This window comes from Coturnix japonica, chromosome Z (assembly GCF_054131305.1).
Source record: "Coturnix japonica strain WE chromosome Z, WE-NBRP24, whole genome shotgun sequence".
NCBI classification, from domain to species: Eukaryota; Metazoa; Chordata; class Aves; order Galliformes; family Phasianidae; genus Coturnix; species Coturnix japonica.
The window spans coordinates 40095496-40119587 of record NC_140702.1 but is presented as its reverse complement, the minus strand read 5'-3'; the positions used below and the strand labels follow the sequence as shown (position 1 = coordinate 40119587).

The following is a 24092-nucleotide window of genomic DNA, read 5'->3' as shown; positions in this document are numbered from 1 at the left end:
GGTTTTTAGGCTTGACAGACTTCTCATCTAGTTCATGTTTATATAGATGCAAAAGTACTAATATTTTTTGAAATAAGCTGAGAGTTTTAGTTTCAAAAATGATGCAGGAGTGCTTTTGAAGATGACAAATATTTTAGAGGATCTTGGCTTTTCTGCATCCTTTGTAAATTTTGACTTTTTCTAAAAATAAAATATTGCTCTTTTGGTAACTCCTCCTCACTTACTGGTCATCTGCTGGAACATCTACAAAGTAAAAGTCTGTTGAGCTGCACGGCTGTGCTGGTTGCAGCTAAAATTGTAGAACAAGCATGACTCTATCTGGTGTTCTGTAGTTGCAGTTCAGTTCTTGCTGACTCTTGAAGCAATAAAGACTATCACAGAGGGTACCAGTAACTGCAGAGGGAAAGTGAAGCAGGATTTCCAAAGTGTTAGTCTGTAGACAATGAATAATAATCTCGCTGGTGCGACTATTATCAGTTTGGGACTGGCTGTTACAATGGAAAATTATTTTAACTCAGAAATTCTGTATAGAACCTCAGCACAGATTCACAAGTGGTTGGTAGTATATATTTTTCGGGAATTCTGTGAAGTCAGGGGAAATTAAAATAAAAAAATGTAGGTGGAAAGATGGTTTCCAGAGGCAGTCTATGCCTTAGCAGCAAGCTTTCCCACACACATTTTAGTAGCTGTGACTCACTGTGGAGGTTGATATTAATTGTTAGTGCCAATGCATTCATAAGTACACATTGATTTAAAGTGGCTCAGTGTTTGGGTGCTCAGAGGATGATGTCATCAGAAACCGGCTCTAACTGACTAAGTCCCACTAACTTCAGTGAGGATTAAATGCCCAAACACATAAACACCCTTTCTGAAACTCACCAGCTATTCTTCCACATTTTAGCAAATATCTTCCTTAATGTTATAGCACTAAAAATGGTGTCTAGATGACTTTTTTTTTTTGCCCTTTTATATGCTATTTCTCTGGAAAATGTTCTTACATGGCCCTTAGTCACCAAAAATGGATTTATCTAAGGTGTTAGGGAGGACATTGGTAGTCTATTGCAATCTTTTCTTAGTTTATGAGGCAATGAATAACCTGGGTAGACTTGGCATTGTCTACAAGAGTGGCATAATGCTCATAGGATAGAGCAGTGAGGTTAAAAACAGGAAGGACGACTTCAATTTTTAAGTCATGGGGTGCAGTGTAAACAATAGCACATGTTGATTTTTATAACTAGCACTGATCAATGCAGATAATTACTGTAACTGGCATAATGTCCCAAGCTGATAATTAGTCTGAAGTACATTTTACACTGGTAGTGCTCTTTGTGTTGGCTCATGATAAAAGAACACAAATGATGGGAGAGCTAAAATATAAAGTTCTTTCAGTTAACTGAGGATTCAGGGCTGGAAGGGACCTGTAAAGATCATCTGATCCAACCACTCTGTCACAGGCAGGGACATCTTTCAGTGGGTTGGGTTGGTTAAAGCCCCATTAAACCTGGACTGCAACACTTTCAGGGAGGAGACATACACAATTTCTCTGGACAACCTGTTCTATTGCCACACCACCCTCACTGAAAAACATTTATTCCTTAGATCCAAATGAAATCTATATTCTTTCTGTTTAAAACTGTTAAATCTTGTCCCATCTCTACAAATCCTGGTAAAAACACTTCATTTTTCTTACAAACTCCTTTTTTTATACTGAAAAACATCAATAAAGTCTCCCCAGAGCATTCTCTTCTCCAAGAGCCCAGGTCCCATAGCCTTTCTTTGTAGGAGAGCCATCTAAACATCTTCTTGGCCTCTCATGGATTCACTCCAGCAGTTCCAAGTCTGTCTTGTGCTGGGTGTTGTCTTGCAAGAATAGAGGGAAGAATCAGCATCCACCTCATCACACTTTGGATACAGCACACTGCTGGCTCGTGTTGAGCTTTTCATCCACAGATACACTGAACTGTTTCTCTACAGTCAGTCAGTATTTCTCTGCTGTCAATCAGTCTATGGCCCATACTACACTGATATTGGGGATTGTTCCAGGCCAGGTGCGGCATTTTGCTCTCGGCCTTGTTAAACCTCATTAGGTGACCATCAGCCCACTTCTCCAGCTTGTCCACATCCCTCTGGATGGCATCTCTTCCTGCTGTTTTATCACCTGCACCACTCAGTTTGGTGTCATCTGAATCACTCAGGTTTGAGTCACCTGCAAATTTGCTGAGGGTGCACTTGACCCATCATCATTAACGAAGAACTCCTGAAGGACTCACCAATCACTACTGGTTTCCATTTGGATACTGAGACATCGATTGGAATTCTTTGTTTACAGATAACTTTAGATATATCCAGCTATTTCTTTATCCCCTGAATAGTCCATCCATCAAATCCATATATCGCCAACCTATAGGCAAGTATGTTGTGAGGGAAGGTATCAAAGGCCTTACAGAAGTCCATCACTGGCAATATTACAGTCTGTGCACTTTGCACTCGTTTGATTGACTTTACTGACAATAGCTATTTAATTACCCTGGGAGCCTTGCAAATGGTACTTGTATAAGAATGAGTTACCTTTTAATCGTTAGCTCAATACAAACTAATAGAAGTGTAATTCCCAATAATAATACTAAATTCGGTCAAGTCAAAACACACTGATTAATTTTCTGTTTATGGAGAACCATTTCATTTAGGAAAAAATCTAGAGAGACTACTGATTATGTAACGTAATATAGATAGTAAAAATTTAATCAGAAATATACCTACAGCACGGTGTCATACTCCAAAAATGTGATTTTGTATATATTTTTCTCTTCTGTATTATGTAAATATTTTAATGATATTTGACTTTACAAACCCAATCAAAAGAAAAAGCAGATTAGTACAAAAGTCACTTTTCAGAACAGTACTCGTCTACCTTAGTTTAAAATTCTAGCTGTGAAAATCAGCTGATACACTTTTTCTTTCTTGGTTATTTGCCTGTCCAAACCCATTCTTCTGCCTGAGCAACTGCACCAGGCCTTACACGTAAAACAACACTTAAAATTTGCAAGGTTCTTTTAAAGGTGCAATTTATGATTGAACAGGTCCTATTAATTAAGTAACTTCTTCAGATATTTTAATTAAGTAATCTGTACATATTCAATCTTATCAAATATATTGCGTTGAAAACAAATAATCCACTTGTTTTACCTTGTTTTTAATTAGATTATCAGGGCAGGAAAGAGGAGGGAGGACAGAAGGAGAAAAACAGAGAACGCAATTACAAGAGAATATACAGAAGAGATAAATTTATATTAGGCTTATCATTGATTTAACTAAGTACAATATTAAGATAGGAAAAAAATCCAGAAAAGATAATTTTTTTTTTTTCAATGTTACTGTAAGAGATTATTCTGTTATACAATTGACCCAAAGCCTGCTGAAGGACACAAATGAACAAATCCAAGCAAATCCTGGTCCAGGGCTGAGAAATCCTTTGTTTGAGGGACACAGACGGACAAGGCCAGGGGCAGCAAGGGAGAGATAAGCTGCAGATGAATGGCCATGGAGTGGTCTTTTGTGTGGGCTTATCTCGAGGAATGTGGCCATCTCAGGGAGTGCTGCACATGACTCTTCCCCAGGAATGTCAAGTAGGCAGGAAAAAGGAGGATAAAAGGGGGATCAGCAACCATGAAGTTAGGTTTTCTGACATCAGGTTCCTCATGACATGATGCCTGCATGCTGAAGAAGATCAAGAAAGGTTTTTCCTTCCCTGTCACCCTAAATCATCTGTCCTCTTCCCCATCTCCCTGATTAAGATTTGTAATAAACTGGTTGGACCAACATTTGAACAGTTGCTTCTTAATCTCAAGCTGGGCATATATGTATCAAAGAACCTCACCTCCCTCCTGTAAACTGGAGTGAGACAGCTGCACTACGTGCATGGGTGTGGAAACAGTTTTCAGTAGAGTTACATACATGAAACCAGAATAGTGAAATAGTGAATTGCAGCAACTGTGCCTCATCATCTGTGGGAAGAATCCTATGAATCTCCACTGTCTGAACTGGGGACTTCGGAACATTTGGTTGGGCTTGACGTGGCCTGATCTTCATGAGAGATGTAGCATTGCCTTTGCTGAGAATGAAACACTGTGCATTTATGTAGTTTGTTGAGCAGGAGTAAGATTAGTCATTTAATCATCTAATAGTTAAGTGTTTTGATAGATGAGGCTGCTCACGTGCTTAAGGGCAAGCATGTGTGTGCCCCGGTGGTGCAAGTGGTAGGAATGCCGCGTTGCAACACCAGGGCCCGGGGTTCGAATCCCCCCTTTGGTGCAAGTGGTAGAAGTGCCGCTCTGCAGCACAAAGGCTCAAATCCTGGGAATTGGACTCGATGATCTCTAAGGTCCCTTCCAACCCACACGAGACTATGACTATGACTGTGACTGCGACTATAACTATTACTATTACTATTACTATTACTATTAATTACTATTATTATTATGTGCCCTTATGCACCTGATCCAGAGCTTTCGTTGGTCATCTGGGCAGACTGCTGCAGTTTTCAGGCTCTGTTCATCAGTGTCTCTTTGTAGCCCACACAAAAGTGACTATAATTTCTGAAGATTTAATTCAACACATGCAGAAGCTCATGAAAAAGAAAACAACACATAAAACCACCAACAGTAAATAACCCCTGCAATATTACTGTACTGGATGCTTCAATTAGCTCCTAAAACCCATTATGAGGTAGCAAGAGAATATTCACAAATAGAAATAGAAGAAACAAAAGGACTATAAAATTATCATGGTTAGTTTGCACCAGCATAACAAGGCTGAACTTTGTGACGGAGAAATGCTTGTTGTAGCACATGTGGTACTACCCAGATTAGATCTATGTAATTTTCTATCAGTAGGTCTCAAGGCAGTGGTAATTCCGTGTAACAAGTGAGGAAGCAAGAGCACAGAGAGTTGAGACATACAAACTAAAATCACCCACTACACTGATAGCAGTCTCAAGTCTCCTAGGCAGTTGTAGTTCCTTCTCCATGAAGAAATCTGGAGTACTCTGATACATTCAGGGGACTGCATAGATCAGTAGATAAAACCTAGCAGGATTTCTCAGACTGAAACAGAGGTCACTTCAGTTTTTGTCTATTTCTATGCATCATTTGAGCTAACTTCTTTATGATTTTTCTCTTCAGCTTGTCTTTGAACTTCTCTTTCTGACTGAAGGTGAAGGCAACACACATTAATTGCAGCCATTTCCTAAGCGTAGCCCAATCTTGCCATGTCAATTCTGAATTAAAAAAAAAAAAAAAAAAAAAGTAAGATGCAGTAAATTGTATATAAAATTTGGTCTAAACTAAAAAAAATAATAATAAAATATGAAAATACGAAAAGAAAAGCAACCCAAAACAACAACAACAACAACAACAAAACCGTTCATCATTTAATATGTACCAGCCACAACTGTTCAGAAATGCTAAATCTAAATTCCAAAACATAAAATGCTTAAATACACTTTTTAGCATTTGAAGTTTAAAGAATGCATTTGTGAGTACTGATGAGGACTATCTAAGGTAATGTTTGGATGATTATAGGTGAACTATTTTAAGAATATGAACATGGTAAGACTTCAAAATAAATTTCTAGAGTAACAGTGTTATTGTTGGCTACCAACAAAAAGTGAGGATGGAAGAAATGAGAGCAATGCAAAAAATTTTTCTGTGTCTGTAGGTAAACGGACAAAGGCTGTATACTGAGTTCCAAAGTACATCACTGTTATGTGGTTTTATTTGCATTCCTTACCTGGTCTGATCAGAATACTAATGTAGTAGAAGTAAGACCACAGTTTTTCTGCCCTGGCTTGTAGAACTGGAGATCCTATAAATTCATCAGCTCTCATAACAGCTGAGGTTTCTTTGCTGATGTCAGAGTTTTGTATAGCTCAAAAACTTGTGCTATTTCAAGATTTTTGTCCTGTATTTTACTACTGAATTTGAATAGTGATTTTGAATACTGGTGAGGCAGAGCCTCAGTTTTTACCTCTGCTCAGCTTCCTGTTCTACAAAAGAAACAAATGAAACTCGTATCTTTCAAAAGTTTCATAACAACTTTTAAAAAGCCTGATAATGATCTATCAGAAATAGAGCTGTGCTGAAATCCTGCAATGGAAAGATTATTTGTGACATATCAGGAGAATCCACTTAGATAGTAAGCACTAAGTGAGTTTAAAGTGCCTAAAATGAACAGCTGGCAGAAGTTTCATGGTCACCAGCCCTTGTTCTCATGGGGAACTTCAACTTTCCTGATACATGTTGGAAGTACAGTGCAGCAGATAAGAAGTAGTCTAGGAGGTTTCTAGAGTGTATACCTGACTCAGTTGGTAAGAGAGCCTACCAGGGGAGGTGCCCTGCTAGACCTGATGTTCACAAACACTGGTGAGAGATGTGGAGATTAGGAGCTGTCTTGGACAGAGTGACCACGAAATGGCAGAGTTCTTGATCCTTGGTGAAGCCAGGAGGGGGGCAGCAATACCACTACCTTGGACTTCTGGAGGGTAGATTTGAACTGTTTGGGACTCTGGTAGGGAGAGTCCCTCGGGATTCAGTCCTGAAGGGTAAAGGGGTCCAGGAAGGCTGGATGCTTCTCAGGAAGGAAGTCAGAAAGGCACAGGAGCAGGCTATGCACCTGGGCTGTAAGATGAGCCAGCGGGGAAGAAGACTGGCATGGATGAACAGGGAGCATTTACATGAGGTTCCAGGAGAAAAAGAGAATTTACTTTCAACAGAAGAAGAGATGGGCTACTTGAGTACAAATAAGTTGTTGTCTTGTATTACAACAGAGAATTAAGGAGAATCTCCTTCCTTTGCAGGATGCAGAGGAGTCCATGACCAATGAAGATAAGGAAAATGCTGAGGTTCTCAGTGCCTTCTTTATGACTGTCTTTAAAAGTCAGGCCAGTTATTCTTGTGATACTCTATCATTTGATTTGGAAGTCTTGGATGGGGAGCAGAATAAACCCCCACAGTTCAGATGGGAACACTTAGAGACCTACTACCTTACCTGAACTGTCACAAGTCCATGGCACCAGATGGGATCTACCTGAGGACGCTGAGGGAGCTGGTGGAGGTGAAACCCAGCCACTTTCCATTATCAGTGATTCTGGTACACTGGAGAGGTCCCAGTGGACTGGAAGCTTGCCATTGTGACTCCCATCTACAAGCAGGGTTGTAAGGAGGATCTGGGAGGCCTTTCAGCCTGACCCTGTTGCCAGGGAAGGTTATGGAATAGATCATCTTGAAGGATGGTGTTTGTGAGATAACCAGGGGATCATGCTTAGCCAGCATGTGTTTATAAAAGGCAGGACCTGCTTGATCATCCTGATCTTCTATCATTGAGTGACCCACTTGGTGGAGGAGGGAAAGGCTGATGATGTCGTCTACCTAGACTTCAGCAAAGCCTTTGACACTGTCTCCCACAGTATTTTACTGCAGAAGCTGGCAGCCTGTGGCTTGGACAGGTACACTTTTTGCTGGGTAAAGAACTGGCTGGATGGCCAGACCCAGAGAGTGGCGTGAAATGGAATTAAACCCAGCAGGCAACTGGTAATGAGTGGTGTTTCCCAGGGGTTGGTGCTGGAGTTGTCCAGTTCAGTATCTTTAATGATGACCTGGATGAGGGGATTGAGTGCATAAATATGAATACAAAGAGGACTTAAATATAAGTCCTGAATATCATAGAAATGTCTCTGAGGCTCAGATGATGTCTTGAACTTCATGTCTTTCCTTTCCATAACAAAAGTCTGTTCTCATTTGCCCAGTTTGCTGGAGTATGTTCTCTAAGGCACATATAGTTCAAACCAGTGAAAATGCAGTTAAGTTCCCTAGATCAAATACCTTGTATCTCTGAAAGATTTAGACCATGTTTAGACTAGTGAGTATTTTAAACAACTTTTATTCTGTGCTAGAAGAAAGAATAGTTTAATCATATTTTATTTGCTGAACTTTTCTGAAAGGCTCCAGAAAAATGCTTTATCTCCATTCCTCCGCTGAACTTCTTAAATTAGTGTATTGTATTTACATGAAGACAATCAAAAATATTCTTCATAATTAGAACAAAATGAAAATTAACCCAAAATAACCTGTGTCAGACTCTCTCTGGTAATGCAATATCTCTCTTCTACTGGACATCTCAGAACTGAACACAAAACTCCAGGTATGGCCTGACCAATACTGATTAGGGTGGAAGAATCACCTGGCAATAGTTTGCCTAATGCAGCCCAGCGTACCATTTGCCTTCCTAGCAGTAAGGTAACACTGTTGACTCATGTTCAACTTGATATCTCTCAGGACCACCAAGTACCCTTCTGGAGAGCTGCCTTCGAACTGGGTGGCCCCAAGCATGTCCTGATGTCTGTGGTTTTTCCTCTTCAAATGCAGGACTCTGCACTACTTGTTGACCTTCATGAGGTTCTTGTCAGCCCACCTCTCCAGCCAGCAGAAGTTCCTCATGGCAATGTGACCTTCAGGTGAAACTGCCACTCTCCCTGTTTTTTATTGCTCAAGTCATCAGCTTTCAAAAGTAGTGGGGCCGTAATACTTGGCACGTTTTTGCGGTCAATGGATCTCTTCTGTAGCATATGACTAAGTCGAATGTACTGCCATCTTCTGGTAGCAGATAAAAATGCAGCTTTTCAGGGGATGCTTCGCTGGACTTTCTGGAGTTCCTGGCAGAAAATTATAACAGAAATAATATGGCAAAAGCTCAATCTATGCATAGGGTAACAGATTTGGAAACCATCTATGTGACATAATTCATCAGCACTGCCTGTTCTAGCTGTTCACATTGTTACAGATTGATATCCTAAGTGTATGAGTACACTTTTCATTACTATGATAGTCAACGAAACACAGAAATAATAAACTAATAATCTTTCCCCACTTCTTCAGAAATCAGGGATATTAATCAAGCCAATTAATACAGTTTGGCAGGTATGTGTATCTGTATGTGGACATCTGGAATTTATGAGTGAATTTTGCATCGAATAGAAAAGTACACATATATTTTCTCCTTTCTCTGTGTTTGACAGAGGGGCTTAGTCAAGGGTGTGTGATGAAGCACATTAAACACAGAAAGAAGCAGTAAAGCCCTCAAAACATTAACAAGTATTAAGAAACACTGGGGGGGAAAGAAAAGTATCCCCTCTCTAAGCTTCATGTTCAAATGCCTTGGCTCCTCTGGAGGATGGCTGGAAAGATGACACAGAATTTAGAGAATAAACATCACCACTGATAATAAAACTTTGATTGTGGCATCATTTTTGGTTTCTACATATTTGTGTTTTGTAGGCCCGTGTTTTGTTTTAAAACCACTTTACCTAATTTTATACTAAACTAGCCATCTTCTCTTAAAATATGTATATTTATTTCCCATATAAGTTGAAAGATTGAACTGAGTCTCAAGAGACTGGCAATAATTGAGGGAACTACAAACTTGCAGTCAAATTGTCAAAAAATTGTGTTGTATGTTTGGGTTTGCCAAATTATTGAAATTATTACTGATCAGCAGCTATTCAAGAAGTCAATAGGGAACGGATTAGTAGACTCAAACTTTTTGCCAGAGAAGGGATGTCCACATATCAGAGACTGAAACTGTCACTGATGCTAACTGACCTCCATTTGGGCATATCGGTTCACAGAACTAATCCTGAATGTGTATGACAGTTAAAAGACCTTTTCACTAGTGTGTTTCAGTTAACATAGTGGGTCTTAAAGGGAAGTCTGCCTTACCAGTAGTTGAAATGCCTCTACAGTGTTATGAACAGTGTTATGATTTTGGTGTTTGTTTTTTTTTTTCCTTCGGGGAAACAATTTTTTGACCCCCAAATTACTTTTTCTTTTTTTTTTCTTCTTCTTATTTTTCTTTTCTCAAGTCCCATGGAAAAATTCTGTTTTTCTACTGCCAGATTTTCCCAGAACTACCATAAGCTGTTGATATACTCTTCTTCTTTAACCTTGTCCTCTCAGGATACCTTCTTCTAGGAGAAGGTTCTGATTGAGTGCATTGGAAAACCATGGGCAGTATTATCAATAATCTTTCATTTGTTAGCTGCAGTATTTGTCACTAGGTAAACTACTAGTTACACTCCTAGTCTCTTGCATTTCATTTGTATGATATCCACTTGATTTTCCAAGCACTGTGAAGCAAAGAGGTGTGAATAGACTACTTCATTCTTCTGAAGACAGCATGCTTTCAGTCGTTCTGCAGAATTTGCTTTTGAACCTTAAAACTGTATTACTTCGCTGAAGCTTCATATTCTATGTTTTACCTCCTTTCTCCTAATCGTGTTAGAACCTGGTTCTAGTGTTTCTTGCTTTTTGCTTTTCCTTGCAAATTAAAGTGGATCACTGTTAGTTTTATAGCAGTTGTCATTTGCTATGTTAGCAGAGGAACCAGAATAGGGTAACGATTTTAGCTAGGGAATTCGAGGGTTTCTTAACATCATCAGTAGTCTGTTCCAGGAACATGCTGTGGTCAAGGTCCATAGAGAGGGATGCTTAAAATTCATTAGAACCTTTCTAATTCCTCTGGCATGCACAGGTGTGAGGAGAATTTTAAGCTGCCCCACCTGTGCCTGCTAGGTCCTTAGCAAACAGGCTGCCTGAAAAATGCAAAGAAAATTGTGGTGGAAAACAAACACTGCTGAGTGGTACTTTCTCTGAGTAAATTTTGTCTGTTGTAGGATGCTCACTGTAGTTTGAGTGGGTATAGTATTCAGCAGGTCTGGATCTATCATTTGAACGTGGCACTGAGGACTGTGGAGTCATGAAGTCTGAGGATTTTAATGCGCCTGAACACATCCTGTCTGAAGCAATCTGTGCAGGCTAGAAGTTTTGATCTCCTCTTTTGGTCTCCTCCAGCTGAGCTAGGATACTATTACATGTAACTACTACATACATGTAACAATTAGGTAAGAAGCAGTGGTTCCTAATCTCAGAACAAATAAGCAGTAAATAGATGCACCAAGGTGTAAATCTACAGTGAATTACTCCATCCTCCTCTTACTGAAGCCATTGCTACCAGAAAAAACAATTATCTGAGTAATGTGCCTTTTCATCAGTGTAGCAGGTGCTTTGAGCAGAGTAGCAGTGTTTCATATCAGATATTATTGAAGAAAGCAGCTGTATTCATTACCGTGCAGCCAGACATTCATTTTGGCCAGGATAAGAGCAAGAATAGAATTTGAAGTAGAAAAAAGCATTATCACTGAAGGAAACTCATGTACGCACAGATTCATACACAATTCCAGGTACTTCTGCCTTCATGTTTTCGGAACTGATCTAAAAACTAGAACATGGATATGTAGAAACATTTGCTAAATTTCTACATGGATATATAGAAATATTTGCTAAATATTTTTCTTTACAAAAACAAATTCACTTGGCTTTTTTTTTTTCTTTTTTATTTTTTCTTTTTCCCCCCTGAATTTAAAGCTGTTTTCAAATTTCTAATAAAACTTTCTGATTACCTGATGGAAGTGACACAGATTTAGTGATCAGTAGCAGTTTGGATAAATTCCTTTAAAACACGTATATCACACTAATTTCTTGTGAGCCACATTAGAAAATCTTAATTATTTTATTTATTTATTTATTTATTTTCCATAAGACTTCTAATGTTTTTTCTCTGAACCTGATTATTGTGTCTACCAGTAGAGCATAGAGTGCCTAAATACAATTAAAAATATACCTGCTTTTCTTTTGGTTCAGCTTCCAGATCTACAAAGAAATTTGTAATACATTATTTCATAATTCAGTATCTTTATTGATAACCTGGATGAGGGCACCGAGTGCACCCTCAGTAAGTTCGCAGATGACACCAAGTTGGCTGGAAGTGTGGATCTGCCTGGGGGTAGCGAGGCCCTACAGGGGGATCTGGACAGGCTCGACAGCTGGGCTGAAGCCAATGGGATGGGGTTCAACAAGACCAAATATCGGGTCTTGCACTTTGGCCACAACAATCCCAGTCAGCACTACAGGCTTGGGGCAGAGTGTCTGGAAGACTGTGTAGAGGAAATGGACCTGGGAGTCCAGCAGGGACAGGGAAGTGATTGTCCCCCTGTATTCAGCTTTGGTGAGGCCACACTTCTAGCACTGTGTCCAGTTTTGGGCCCCTCACTGCAAGAAAGACGTCGAAGCCCTGGAGTGTGTTCAAAGAAAGGCAACAAAGCTGGTGAGAGGTCTGGAGCACAGGCCTTATGAGGAGCTGCTGAGGGAGCTGGGATTGTTCAGTCTGGAGAAGAGGAAGCTCAGGGGAGACCTCACTTCTCTCTGTAACTGCCTGAAGGGAGGTTGTAGTGAGCTGGGGGTCAGCCTCTTCTCTTGTTTAACTGGTGGCAGGCTGCACCAGAGGAGGTTCAGGCTGGATGTTAGGAAATACTGCTTCTCTGAAAGAGTGGCCAGGCAGAGGAATGGGCTGTCCAGGGAGGTGGTGGAGTCACCGACCCTGGAGGTGTTCATGGAATGTTTGGACATTTTGTTGAGGGACATGGACTAGTGAAAACTGTTGGTGATTGGTGGATGGTGGGACTGGGTGATCTTGTGGGTTTTTTCCAACCTTGGTGATTCTGTCATTTCAGAAATGCTAGAAAAGCCTCAGTTGGCTCCTGAAACAATATGTGCTAAACTTGATTTGAATTTCATATAGATGTCTGGCTTAGGAGTTAGATTTGCCTTTCCATTTGATTTTTAGAGACCTCTACGCACACAAGTTTGTCTGCATGTCAATTTATGAAGTAGCTGTGTTTTTTCTTTTCCTATGAATAACAGTGTAGCGTCAGAGCAAGGTTACTTGTGTTTCTGTTACACAATAGTGCCTAATCAGTGTTCAGGAGCTGAAATGTTAATTTGAGAGTCAATATTGATGCAGCCAGTTTTTATGTTTCTTGCATGAAATTAATTAATGGCATTTGTAATTAATGGGATTTGTCACCTGACACGGTGAAGGCTTTACGATCGTTAATGGCTTTACGATCTCTCGCCTCCAACTGAAGCAGTAGTTAGACCAATTACCAAGTGACACCAAGGTGGTAGCGTGGTAAAATGGCGATTTATTGAAGCACACACGACCTTATATAACCTTTGTCCACTTCGTCTACGCCTACTGTATTACACGTAGCAAGATTCTTCCAGAATATGGGGAAGGGCCTGTCACGTCACAGCCCGATAACATCCCCGTATTTCGCCTAATACAACATTTCCCCCTCCCCATGCTTAAAAGGCTTAACCCGTTACAATACGCAACAATATCTCTCCATCTTCCTCTTCACCTTCTTTGCCTTCTTCTGATTCTTCCTTAGCACCTTCCTCCTCTTCTTCAGCCTCTTCACCTCCTGCTTCTCGTGCAACGACTTACTATGATCACTCAAGTTAAAACAACACATCCCATCAAAGTCTTTACAACCATGACCCTGTGCGAGAAGCAAGAAATCAATTGCTGCTCTGTTTTGAAGCATAGCATGTCTAATACTGTCAGTGTCTTCAAGTAGCTCACTCAGCAGTGTGGAAGTCATGTTAGCCTGTTTCACGGACCTTGTTTCACAAGGATTACAGTGTCATTCCCTAAATCTCTGCGTGTGATGTTAATAGCTGTTAGTGCACAGAATTCTCTGCATGGATCTTGTATGGGATTATATGATCTTACGTATCCCTGAAACTCAGAGGAGTTCCCCCATATAGGAATCCCAATTAAACATGTTTGAAATGGCGAGGTGGTTGATTGCAGGCTAAGACAGAAATCCGTCCTGCCTGTTTGTTTCGCCCAAGTAACCCACAGATTCCCAGGTTGTTGGATCAAGTGAACACCCCCCACCGGCGACCAACATAAAGACAAAAGACATAGCAGCATCAAAATGGTGTCTCTCGTTGGCAGCAGGGGTTGTTTCTCTGGGTCCTTTGGGTTCTTGAGTCTCAAGAATTTCTTCGGTATCCAGATGAAAGATCTTCTTCTGCGCTCCACCAGTTCAGGATTCCTTGGGCGGCCGATCAAGAGGTCCTGGAAGAGGATACTCAGCTCTTGTTATTTCCCTGACATTTTCTTTTTCACCACCAACCTCTGGCTTAATTTTTCTCGATGGCACCCAACGTATGTCTCCTGTGCCTTTGCATTTTACTGCTGCGTACCCCCTTCCCCAGACTAGTATGGACCATCCCGACTCCCAGGACCCATTATCCACCTTGATCTTTACTGGCGGGCCTTCTTCAATGATTCTTGGCCGCCAATGTTTCTGGGTGGGGGCCCTGGAATTTTCTCCTCGCTCAAAGTGATTTAGTGCATACAGTGCGCGGGCCAAGATTTCCCCTTGTTGTGATACTGGGATCTTTCCCGAATAGCCTTCCCCCTCCCCAAGGACACGAATCTTTTCCTTGAGGAGGCGGTTAGCCCTTTCGACGATAGCTTGGCCCTGCGAATTTCCCGGAATGCCTGTGGTGTGTGTGATATTCCAGCGAGCTAACCAATCTTTGGACGAACGCGAAATAAAGCAAGAACCATTGTCTGTTTTTATGTGGCGGGGCATTCCCAAAACTGCTATAGCCGTGGCCCAATGGTGTTGTGCTGCTGTAGAACTGACACGACCATGTTGTGTGGCTACAATGACGGTAGAGGACGTGTCAATAGTCACAGCCAGCCACTGTCGTGGGGCCATCCGTGGTTCCATTGTGAAGTCTGTTTGCCAGATGTCTAATGGAGCGAGACCACGAGGATTAACCCCCGCTCCTAAAGCTGGCGCAGAATTACAGTGAGGGCAGGTTTGCACTACCTCCCTAGCGACTGTAATCGGGATAGAACAGGCTCGAGCCAGTGCCTTGGCCCCTATGTGAAGTGCTGAATGAAGATCACGAGCTTCCTGCAAAGTGCACACCTGGTTCCCTGCTATCCGATCAGCCATGTCGTTTCCTGCTGTAAAGAAACCTGGCACCTCAGAGTGGCTACGAACATGAAGGATGGCAACGGGTGCAACCCTGATAGCTAAAGCATCCTCTAACAGGGCTGCAGCTGCTGTACTCGGTTGCCCTTCCTTTCCCATCCGTAGCAGCATTTTTGCCACGAACACAGAATCCGTGACAGCATTGCAAGGCTTCGTGGGCCAAAGATGTAGTGCCACTGCCATAGCCCTAGCCTCGAGCATCTGAACACTTGCTGTCTTGTCTGTTATCATCTTGTAACTCCAGCCACCCTCAACTGTTTGCCACACAGCCACCCCCTGGCCCGTTGATGACGAAGCATCAGTGAAGACTGTAGGACCGTTCACAGGGGTGTCCAGGACCCTGTGTCGCAATGATATCTGGAGGGGTTTTGCCAGTTCAAAAATTGGCAGTGAGTCTGAATAGCAAAACTTTCCGCTGAAGTCATAAACAGCCAATGACACCTCATCTGGCAGAGGTTGCACATTTCGAAAAGCTCCTGGTAAATAGATGACTTCCAAGTCCTTCCCGAAAGCTCTGATCGCAGTGAGGCGAGCCTTTCGCAGCAAATATGACAGCTGTTCTAGCCATGTGGTAAATGCTCTCACCGGCTGAGCAGAAAATAACCATGACAGTGGGCGTGGCCGAGAGTTCAAAGCATGCCCAATCACTGCAGCTGAACCCTGCTGGCACCTAGTGACCGCAGCCTCCAACGGGCGATCAGGTTCCCACCTGGCAAGGGCATTGGTGGAGCAGGCTGACAGTATCTCCTGCCAGGCTGACTCCATCTCTGGATTCCAATGCCTCTCCTCTTGTGGGACTGATCCCTTCAGTTGATCATAGAAAGGTTTCATGAGGCGCGGAGGGATGCCAATGGCATTCCTCACCCATTGCAGTGCCCCCACCAACTTCTGCACATCCCATAAGTTTGTAATTTGAGGCTTAATCTCCAGCCCCTCCGGGATTACTGTGGAAGATCCAAACTTATAGCCCAGGAATTCAATCCCTGGTTCTCTCTGGATCTTTTCCTGAGAGATCACAAACCCTGCAGAGATGAGGGTGCGGACGATCTGCCCCTCCAACGTTTTCAACTGAGCATCATCAGGTGCAACAAGCAGCAAATCATCCATGTAATGGGCGATTTGGCATCCTGGCAGTGCCTTTCTCACTGGTTCTATGACTCTGCTCACCACAAGTTGACAGATCGTAGGTGAACAGACCATACCTTGCGGAAGAACCTTCCACTGGTACCTCTGAGCTGGCTCTCGATTATTTACAACCGGAACTGTGAATGCAAAGGCTTCCCTATCCTGTTTAGCCAATGGGATAGAGAAGAAACAATCCTTTAGATCAATGACCATCAGAGGCCATCCCTGTGGGACTGCTGACAACAAAGGTCCCCCTTGCTGGACAGGACCAAAGGGGATGATCTGTGAATTGACTGCTCGGAGATCATGGAGCAGCCGAAACGATCCAGAGGCCTTCTGAATGACAAAGATGGGCGTGTTCCAATTGCTAAGCGATGACTCTATATGGCCTAGTGCAAGTTCTCTGGAAACAAGCTGTATGAGCGCTGCCAATTTTTTAGCAGGAATGGGCCACTGATCCACCCAAACGGGAGATGTATCCCGTTTCCAACGCAGCGGAATCGCATGCTGCAGCGCCAAGTGGTGGACAGTGGCCCTTAGGATAAATTTGTCAGCCGTAACCCAATGAGAAGAAGAAGATCTCTGCCTAGCAGAGATCCCCTGATCGGAGCTATATTGGGGGTGATGAAAACAGTTTTTTCTATTGAGCCATCTCGATTGATGATTGAAATTCCCACCTCCGCATCCGACACAGAGGTGGTCATTTCACCCCCCACCCCTATCAGGACCTTTGATGTTGCAACCTTTGGCCATTGGAATGGCCAATCGCGCTCTGCAATAACAGTAACATCTGCACCAGAGTCCAACAAAGCTGTAAGGTACACCGTCCTAGGACCTAGTGTAGGCACTCCAGGGTCCAACGTCATCATGACCCTCACCAATGGCCTATCACCTAGATCCATGGTCAGCGCCACCGTGTGGTCAACACGCTTGGCCCATTTTAATGAAGCGGGAAGGGGCCCTGGGCCGTTGGCACCCTCCCGTTCCAGTTTCCCTGCGGCAAAACCTCAAATTTTCGACAGTGACGCGCAACATGTCCAACCCCATTGCACAACTGACAACGTTTTCCTTGCGGCTTGCTCTGCCCAGCTTTCTTGGGGCATTGTGCTTTAAAATGACCATGCTGCCCACACTTGAAACACGGACCTTTTCCCTTCTCATCCCCGGTGCGAGCTGCCATCATCACTGCAGATTTAATCGCAGAGCTGACTTCGGCAGCCATTCCCTGCACGGCAGTTGCCAAGCCATCATTATTGGAGGGAGTATTTTTCTGATGATCTAGCACATATTTGATAATCTCCCCTGGGGTGTTCAAAGTTCCAGGAGCTGCCCTAATTATCTGCTGAACGTCCGGGAGCGACTTTTGCTTGAGACAGTCTATCACAACCAAAGGCTGGACTCCCTTCGGGAGGTCAGACCCTTCAATGGCACGAATCAAGCGATTTGCAAAATCAGAAAATGACTCAGAAGGCTCCTGTTTGATGTCGGACCACGGGAGCACAGGCTCCGCAACTTTAGCCACCGTCAGCAGAGCCTGAAAGGCTGCCTTTGTAAGCGCAGCTAACTCCCCCGCTCTCAGCCCTCTTGCTTGACCCTCCGGGGACCCCACCATACCATCTGCTAGTCCCTGAAGGCGCAAGAGAGTAGTTCTTTCAACCCTAGCTCCACGGCCCTGACCTGTATGCGCATTAGCCGGATGATTGTTATTACGAGCTGCCTCAGCGACAACAGCCTGAAGCAATCTATTCCATTCATCATACCACAGCGTGTACTGCACGGGCTCAAGAATCACCCTCATGAGACTGACCACATCGTACGGCAGGAGACTTGAGGCCATGAGAGCCTCAATTGCTGACATAGTTACCGGAGAACACAAGCCCTTGTTCTTAACTAACTCTGCAAGGCGAGTAATCGCCTTGGAATCCAGAGGGGTCCAAGCCGGACCATCCTGTTTCACTATTATCGGGAGGGCAAAAGCTGTTGTTTCCGGGTCGGCTGTCTGGAGGTCCTCCCTTGTCTGGGCCCAATCAGTGAAAGTGGGTGGGCTCCACGGTACGGGTGCCGTGGGGCCACATCCCCCTTGGGCGGCCCCCTGGGCGGCCCACGCAGGACCACATCCCCCCTGGGCGGCACCTTGGGCGGCTTGGCCAGCCCCTTGGGCGGGCCACATGAAATCATCACACCCACATTCACCTTCACTATCACATGGGTTGGCACAATCCCCCCCTTTCTCGGCATACGCACAGCAACAGGCGGGACCCGACAACGAAGAAGTACCACCCCTCCTTACACTTTTCCTTGGTGACACCACACCTCCCCCTTTCAGCTCTGGTGGGACCACACCTCCTCCTTTCAGCTCTGGTGGCACCACCATGCCTCCCCCCTTTCTCTCTCCCTTGTCCTTGTTCTTATCAGGTACAGTAGCAACATCGCATTCCTCGAGGGGCTTCCCTCCCCCTTCATCCCTGTAGGCGTCCAATGAAGGATACGAGGAGTTAGGATAGGGGGGCGGAGGCGGGGTGTCCTCCTGTTCAGGGCTGCCTTCTGGAATGTCCGTCTTAGGCGAAGGAACAGGTGTGTTCGGGGGAGCCGGCGCCATCTTGCCTTGCACTGAATCTGTAAGAGAGTCAAGACTCCCCCCCCGGCCTCCCCCCGTCTCCAAACCCAGAATGTCTCTAGCACGTTGGTTTGCTAGCTTCTCCTCCCGTGCTGCTTTCAGCGCCTCCAAGATAAGTCCCCATACTTTGAATTCTGATACTTTTCGAGTGGCCAGCGACCTTTGAGATAGTGCGGCCGTAATTCCATCCCATCTGCCAGGATTGTATAAATCAGACGGGTTTGTTAAAAGCCCTTCCTTTTCCAGCAGCGAAAGAACTGCTGTTACCTCCTTTTTGGAAGGAGCCTGTTTCCCACAGTGAAGTTTGCAAGCGTGAAGAATTACCTTGATAACGGCTTCCATGTCGCCCCGGCCGAACGTAGTTCTCCTGGCCGCTCCCTGGCGCTTCCCCGAAGGTTCCTGGGGGTCCCCGAGATTCCGAGATTCCGGGATTCCGAGCTCGCTCTCCCACCTGTCGAAGAGTGATGGCCACTCCTCTTCGACCCTGGGCTTCCACTACTCCGCGACGAGAGGATTCGCTACCGCAGTGGGATCCTGCTGCCGTTTAGCAGACAACTACCTTGCTCCAAAAGTCCCTAATCACGCCTAATCGTGACGAATCACGTCGGCGGTCACCATTTGAAGGCTTTATGATCGTTAATGGCTTTACGATCTCTCGCCTCCAACTGAAGCAGTAGTTAGACCAATTACCAAGTGACACCAAGGTGGTAGCGTGGTAAAATGGCGATTTATTGAAGCACACACGACCTTATATAACCTTTGTCCACTTCGTCTACGCCTACTGTATTACACGTAGCAAGATTCTTCCAGAATATGGGGAAGGGCCTGTCACGTCACAGCCCGATAACATCCCCGTATTTCGCCTAATACAACAACACGGTGCCTGCCCAGTTTCAACAGGGACTCCTGATACTTCCACCACCACCCTGCTTTTGCTGTGCTGTAGGGTTGTGCCCCTTGGGGATGTTTTGACTCTCCTGGGGTCACCAGCATCCTGCCCTGGCCCTCCCATTGCAGTCTCCTGTTGCTCCTAGACATGATCTGTGTAACTATCCACTGAGCTGTGAAACGATGTGGGATAATGAGGATGTTAGGTGCAGACTTACCATTAATGCTGTTCAGGCTTGTTTGACTCATTTAATGCAGTAGGTTAGGGAAGGATCAATGCAGGTATTACCTTACATAGTAAAAAAAGGTCTTTTCAATAGCAGGGCTGCAGCGTAGTGACTTCTGCTTGTTTTCAAATCCACATCTAGAACTGCCTGATTTTACCATGTGATTCAATAGATCAGGATATGCATTTTGTGCACCCAAAGCAAAATGTCATTTTAAAATTCCATCCTGAAAAGTAACCTTAGTAGAAAAGGTTATTTATTGCCTTAGGTTTTACAGTGTTTACAGAAACCAATAGAAAATGCACCTTGAACTACAGGAAGTCAACAAGCAGAAAATCTTTCTGGAATGAATGTGCAGAAGTGAGCAGATGGGCGGAAGTGGCAGGAAAGTGTTTATTTTACTGTGAGTGGGTTATGTCACTATAACTTGAATGCTGACTACAAGCAAAATTGAGCCTTACAGATTTACTGGGGCACAACTATTTGTACCAACCATAGTTATGTTGTAATTGTTTGATATCAATTTTATCTCCTTTGGCTATCAAACAAGTAATCATTTTAGTGATATGAGGAAGAGTATGTGAAATAATAGTTTACTCTTCTTTCATTGCAGGGTGTTTTATCAATTTTGGCTGCAGTAAAGGGATAATTATTTGTTTTGATCTGCAGTCTTTGCTTATCGTGCATGCTTCAGCATTTTTATTATGTAGAAAGTGTTTCTGACAAGGAAGTACAGATTTGAACAAATAAAAGTGTGGCATATTTGCTGATTAAAAAAAAAAAAAGAAAAAGGTTTCGTTTGAATTCATTATGGAATGTGCCCAAGTTCTTTGGCTGGTCTCCACTGGGGCTTTATCTATCATTTGTTATGTAATTCAACAGCTCTATATTGTTCTGATTGCTGTCACATAGAGATAAATTAAATGTGCGGTCTTTTGTTTGTTTATGTATGTATGTTTGTATGTATTTATTTATTTATTTATCTGCAAGACTGATGTGCTGCACAGAGTGTGTTATGTATTGAAAACTGATCATGCCTGTTAAACTACATCCCTAAGTGCAACATCTGCACCTTTCTTGAACATTTTCGGGCATGGTGACTCAGTCACCTCCCTGGGCAGCCTGTTCCAATGCCTTACCACTTTCAGAGATGAAACTGATCACAATATTCACCCTGAACATCCTAGCACAACTTCAAGGCATTACCTCTTATTGCAAGTAATGTGGGAGAAGTTACTGACGACCACCTCACTGTAACCTCCTTTCAGGGAGTTGAAGAAACCAATAAGGTCTCCCTTGAGCCTCCTCTTCTTGAGACTAAACAATCCCAGTTCCCTCAGATTCTCCTTATAAGGCCTGTGCTCCAGATCCCTCGCCCACTTCATTGCCCTCCTCTGGACATGTTCCAGGGCCTCATTGTCTTTCTTATAGTAAGGGGCCCAAAACTGAACACAGTACTTGAGGTATGGCCTCAGTACTATGTACTATGCTGAGTACAGGGGGATGATCACTTCCCTAGTACTGTTGACTGCAATGCTTCTGATGCAAGCCATGATGTTGTTGGTGTTCTTGGCTACCTAGACCCACAGCTGGCTCATGTTCAGCTGGCTACTGACCAGCATTCTGAGATCCTTTCTTTTGTGTAGCTTTCCAACCATCCTGCCAAAGCCTGTAGCATTGCCTGGGGTTGCTGTGGCCAAAGGACAGGATCTGGGGCTTGGTCTTATTGAACTTCATGCCATTGGCCTTAGGCCAGCTATCCAGTCTGTCCAGCTTGCTCTGTAGAACCTTCCTCCTGCTAAGCAGATTAACACTTCCCCCAGCTCAACATCATCTACATACTTAAATGTACTCAATACCCACATCCAGATAAGGAAATTGAGCAGGACAGGCCCCAGTATTGACCCCTAAGGAATATGACTACGATTCTGTGATTCTTTGATTATTCCCCAGCTGGATTTAACTTCATTTACCACCACGCTCTGGGCCCTGTCTCAAAGCCATCTCTTTTACCCAGAGAAGACTACACCTGTCTAAGCCATGAGCTACTAGTTTCTCCAGGAGAATATGGTGGGAGACAGTGCCAATGGCCTTGCTGAAGTCTAGGCAGACTATATCTGCAGCCTTTCTCTTATCCACCAGGTCAGACTCGTGGTCATAGAAGGAGAAGAGGTTGGTCAAGCAGGATCTATCTTTATTGAATCCATGCTGGCTAGGCCTGCTGTGTGACTGCACTTGAAGTGATCTGCTCCATAACATTCCCTAATACTGAGATCAGGCTGATGGGCCTGTCATTTCCTGAATCTTCCTTCCTGGATACACTGGTATCACACTAGCAAATCTCCAGTATTTTGGGACTTTCTCAGTTGATGAGGACTGCTGATAAATGATGGAAAGTGACTTGGCAAGCACTTCTGCCTGCTCCATCTACTACTCCTGAGTGGGTTTAATCTAGTCCCAAAAGATTGTGATAGTCTAGTTGGAATAGCAGGTCGCTGTTTCCTCCTGAATTATTAAAGTTTGTTCTGCTCTACATCTCCATCTTCCAGATCAGGGATCTGAATACTCTGAGAGTAACTGATTTGACTATTAAAGACAGAAGAAAAAAAAACATTGAGTACCTCAGCCTTTTCCTCAACCTTTGTGGTAATGATCTCTGACACATGCAATAAAGAATGGAGATTCTCCTTGGTCTTCTTTTGTTGTTTATGTATGTAGGTTGTTCCAAAAGTAAAGCTACATGGCAACAAAATGCAAGAAAAATATTTTCGGCCTCTACTGCCATACCACCAGCATTCACCTCAGACACTGTTGGTCAACATAATAATATAGGAGGCATTACTTTCAGGGCAGCCTTCATATTTGTGAAAACATTTATTGTTGTTTTTCACAGCAGCAGCCAGATTAGCTGGACTTTCACCTTTCTAATTTTCTCTTTGTAACATCCTTGCACCATCTCCAAGTTGCCTGCCCCTTCTTCCAAAGATGATACTTGTAACACATTATTTCTAATATTTTATTTCCAAGCCTGACTAGTGTCTCATTAATAAAATATTTGCTTTGTTTCATCATAGAGCCTGTCCAGTGTTGTAAGTCCGTGGTGAGTGAGGGTAAATCTGTTACTGCATACATAGTATGTAGTATTTGAATACTGGGAGAAGCAAAGAATCCTAAGGAGATTTCTACGTCCAGTGAAGCAATCATAAACCAACAGATGTATTAGTGGCAAGTTCCATTTGCTCTATTTTAGATGTATTTTAGGATTATTTATTTATTTTTTAATCATTTTGTAGAGATATGCCATCTAAAGATGTCTCTATAACAAAGGCTGTTTTTCATGAGATAAAAACCATTTGTATGCAGTCTTCCATATGCAACACTGTTGAATTGTAGACCTGCGTACAGCATCTAAGTTTCCTATGTGAACACCATGAAACATCTATGCTTAGCAGCACACTTTAACATTTAAACATTAATGTTAGTCATAGATGAGAACATTGCAGGATTTTATTTTTTATTATTATTATTATTTTTTTTTTAGTTAGAAGAAGATGAACACCTTCTTCCATTCTTTTGACCCTAGCATGCAAAACCTAAGTAGTAAACTAAACATTCATGAAAGATTAATTACTTAGGAAATTAGTATCTTCTTATATTTCAGTCGGTGAAACTTCACCAGCACCATCCGTTCACTGAGAGACAGGACAAAGTTAATGTGGATAACACTTTATCGCAGACCGCTCAACATTCGGACAATCTCCTATACTGGTGGCACCTGGAGCAGCCCTGTGAAATACAGTCACAATGCCTAAAAATGAAAATCCAGCCACTGATGAAGGAAATGGTAATTACAACTATAATTATATGTATGAAGCGTATGCTCTTTTTCTGCATGTAGCTCAGCAACATGAAAGTTTTGCTTTCTTTTTGTTTCTTTTGATGCAAATTTGCTTTTGTCATAATTCTTTGTCTTTTGTTCAAATGTGTTTTACTTCCATGTTGAAGACAGCTTTACTGTAAGTTTGTTAGCTATGGGATGTCTCTACAATAGTCAGTAAATCAGAAGAGTCCAACCATGGTCCAGTTACTTGTTATACAGCTATATATAGTTAGATGGAAAGATTGAGAAAACTAGGGTAACGTGTGGCTCTTGTAAAATACATAACTGTAATGGCTCTTTTGCACATTCCTTTCAACATTTAGTGTTAAAATCAAGCACGTAGTTTATAGTAAGATAAAGCATTAACAGTAATTCTGTATTGTTTGA

The 24092-nt window shown here is 43.0% G+C and overlaps 2 protein-coding genes across 3 annotated transcripts in view; one reads left to right on the top strand and one right to left on the bottom strand.

Annotated features, from left to right (window-relative positions):
• The window catches only part of TMC1 (transmembrane channel like 1), a 111749-nt gene that overhangs the window by 43929 nt on the left and 43728 nt on the right, over positions 1 to 24092 (top strand). For both annotated transcript variants that reach the window (XM_085529715.1, XM_085529716.1), the window contains exon 4: positions 23487 to 23669. In XM_085529715.1, the coding sequence (XP_085385841.1) occupies positions 23630 to 23669 (40 nt within the window). In that variant the 5' untranslated portion in view covers positions 23487 to 23629. The remainder of the gene's footprint in view (positions 1 to 23486; positions 23670 to 24092) is intronic.
• On the bottom strand, positions 16798 to 19588 carry LOC146753937 (uncharacterized). The gene has a single exon (XM_085530168.1). The coding sequence runs from the start codon at positions 19050 to 19052 to the stop codon at positions 17034 to 17036; it is 2019 nt and encodes a 672-aa protein (XP_085386294.1). The 5' UTR covers positions 19053 to 19588; the 3' UTR covers positions 16798 to 17033.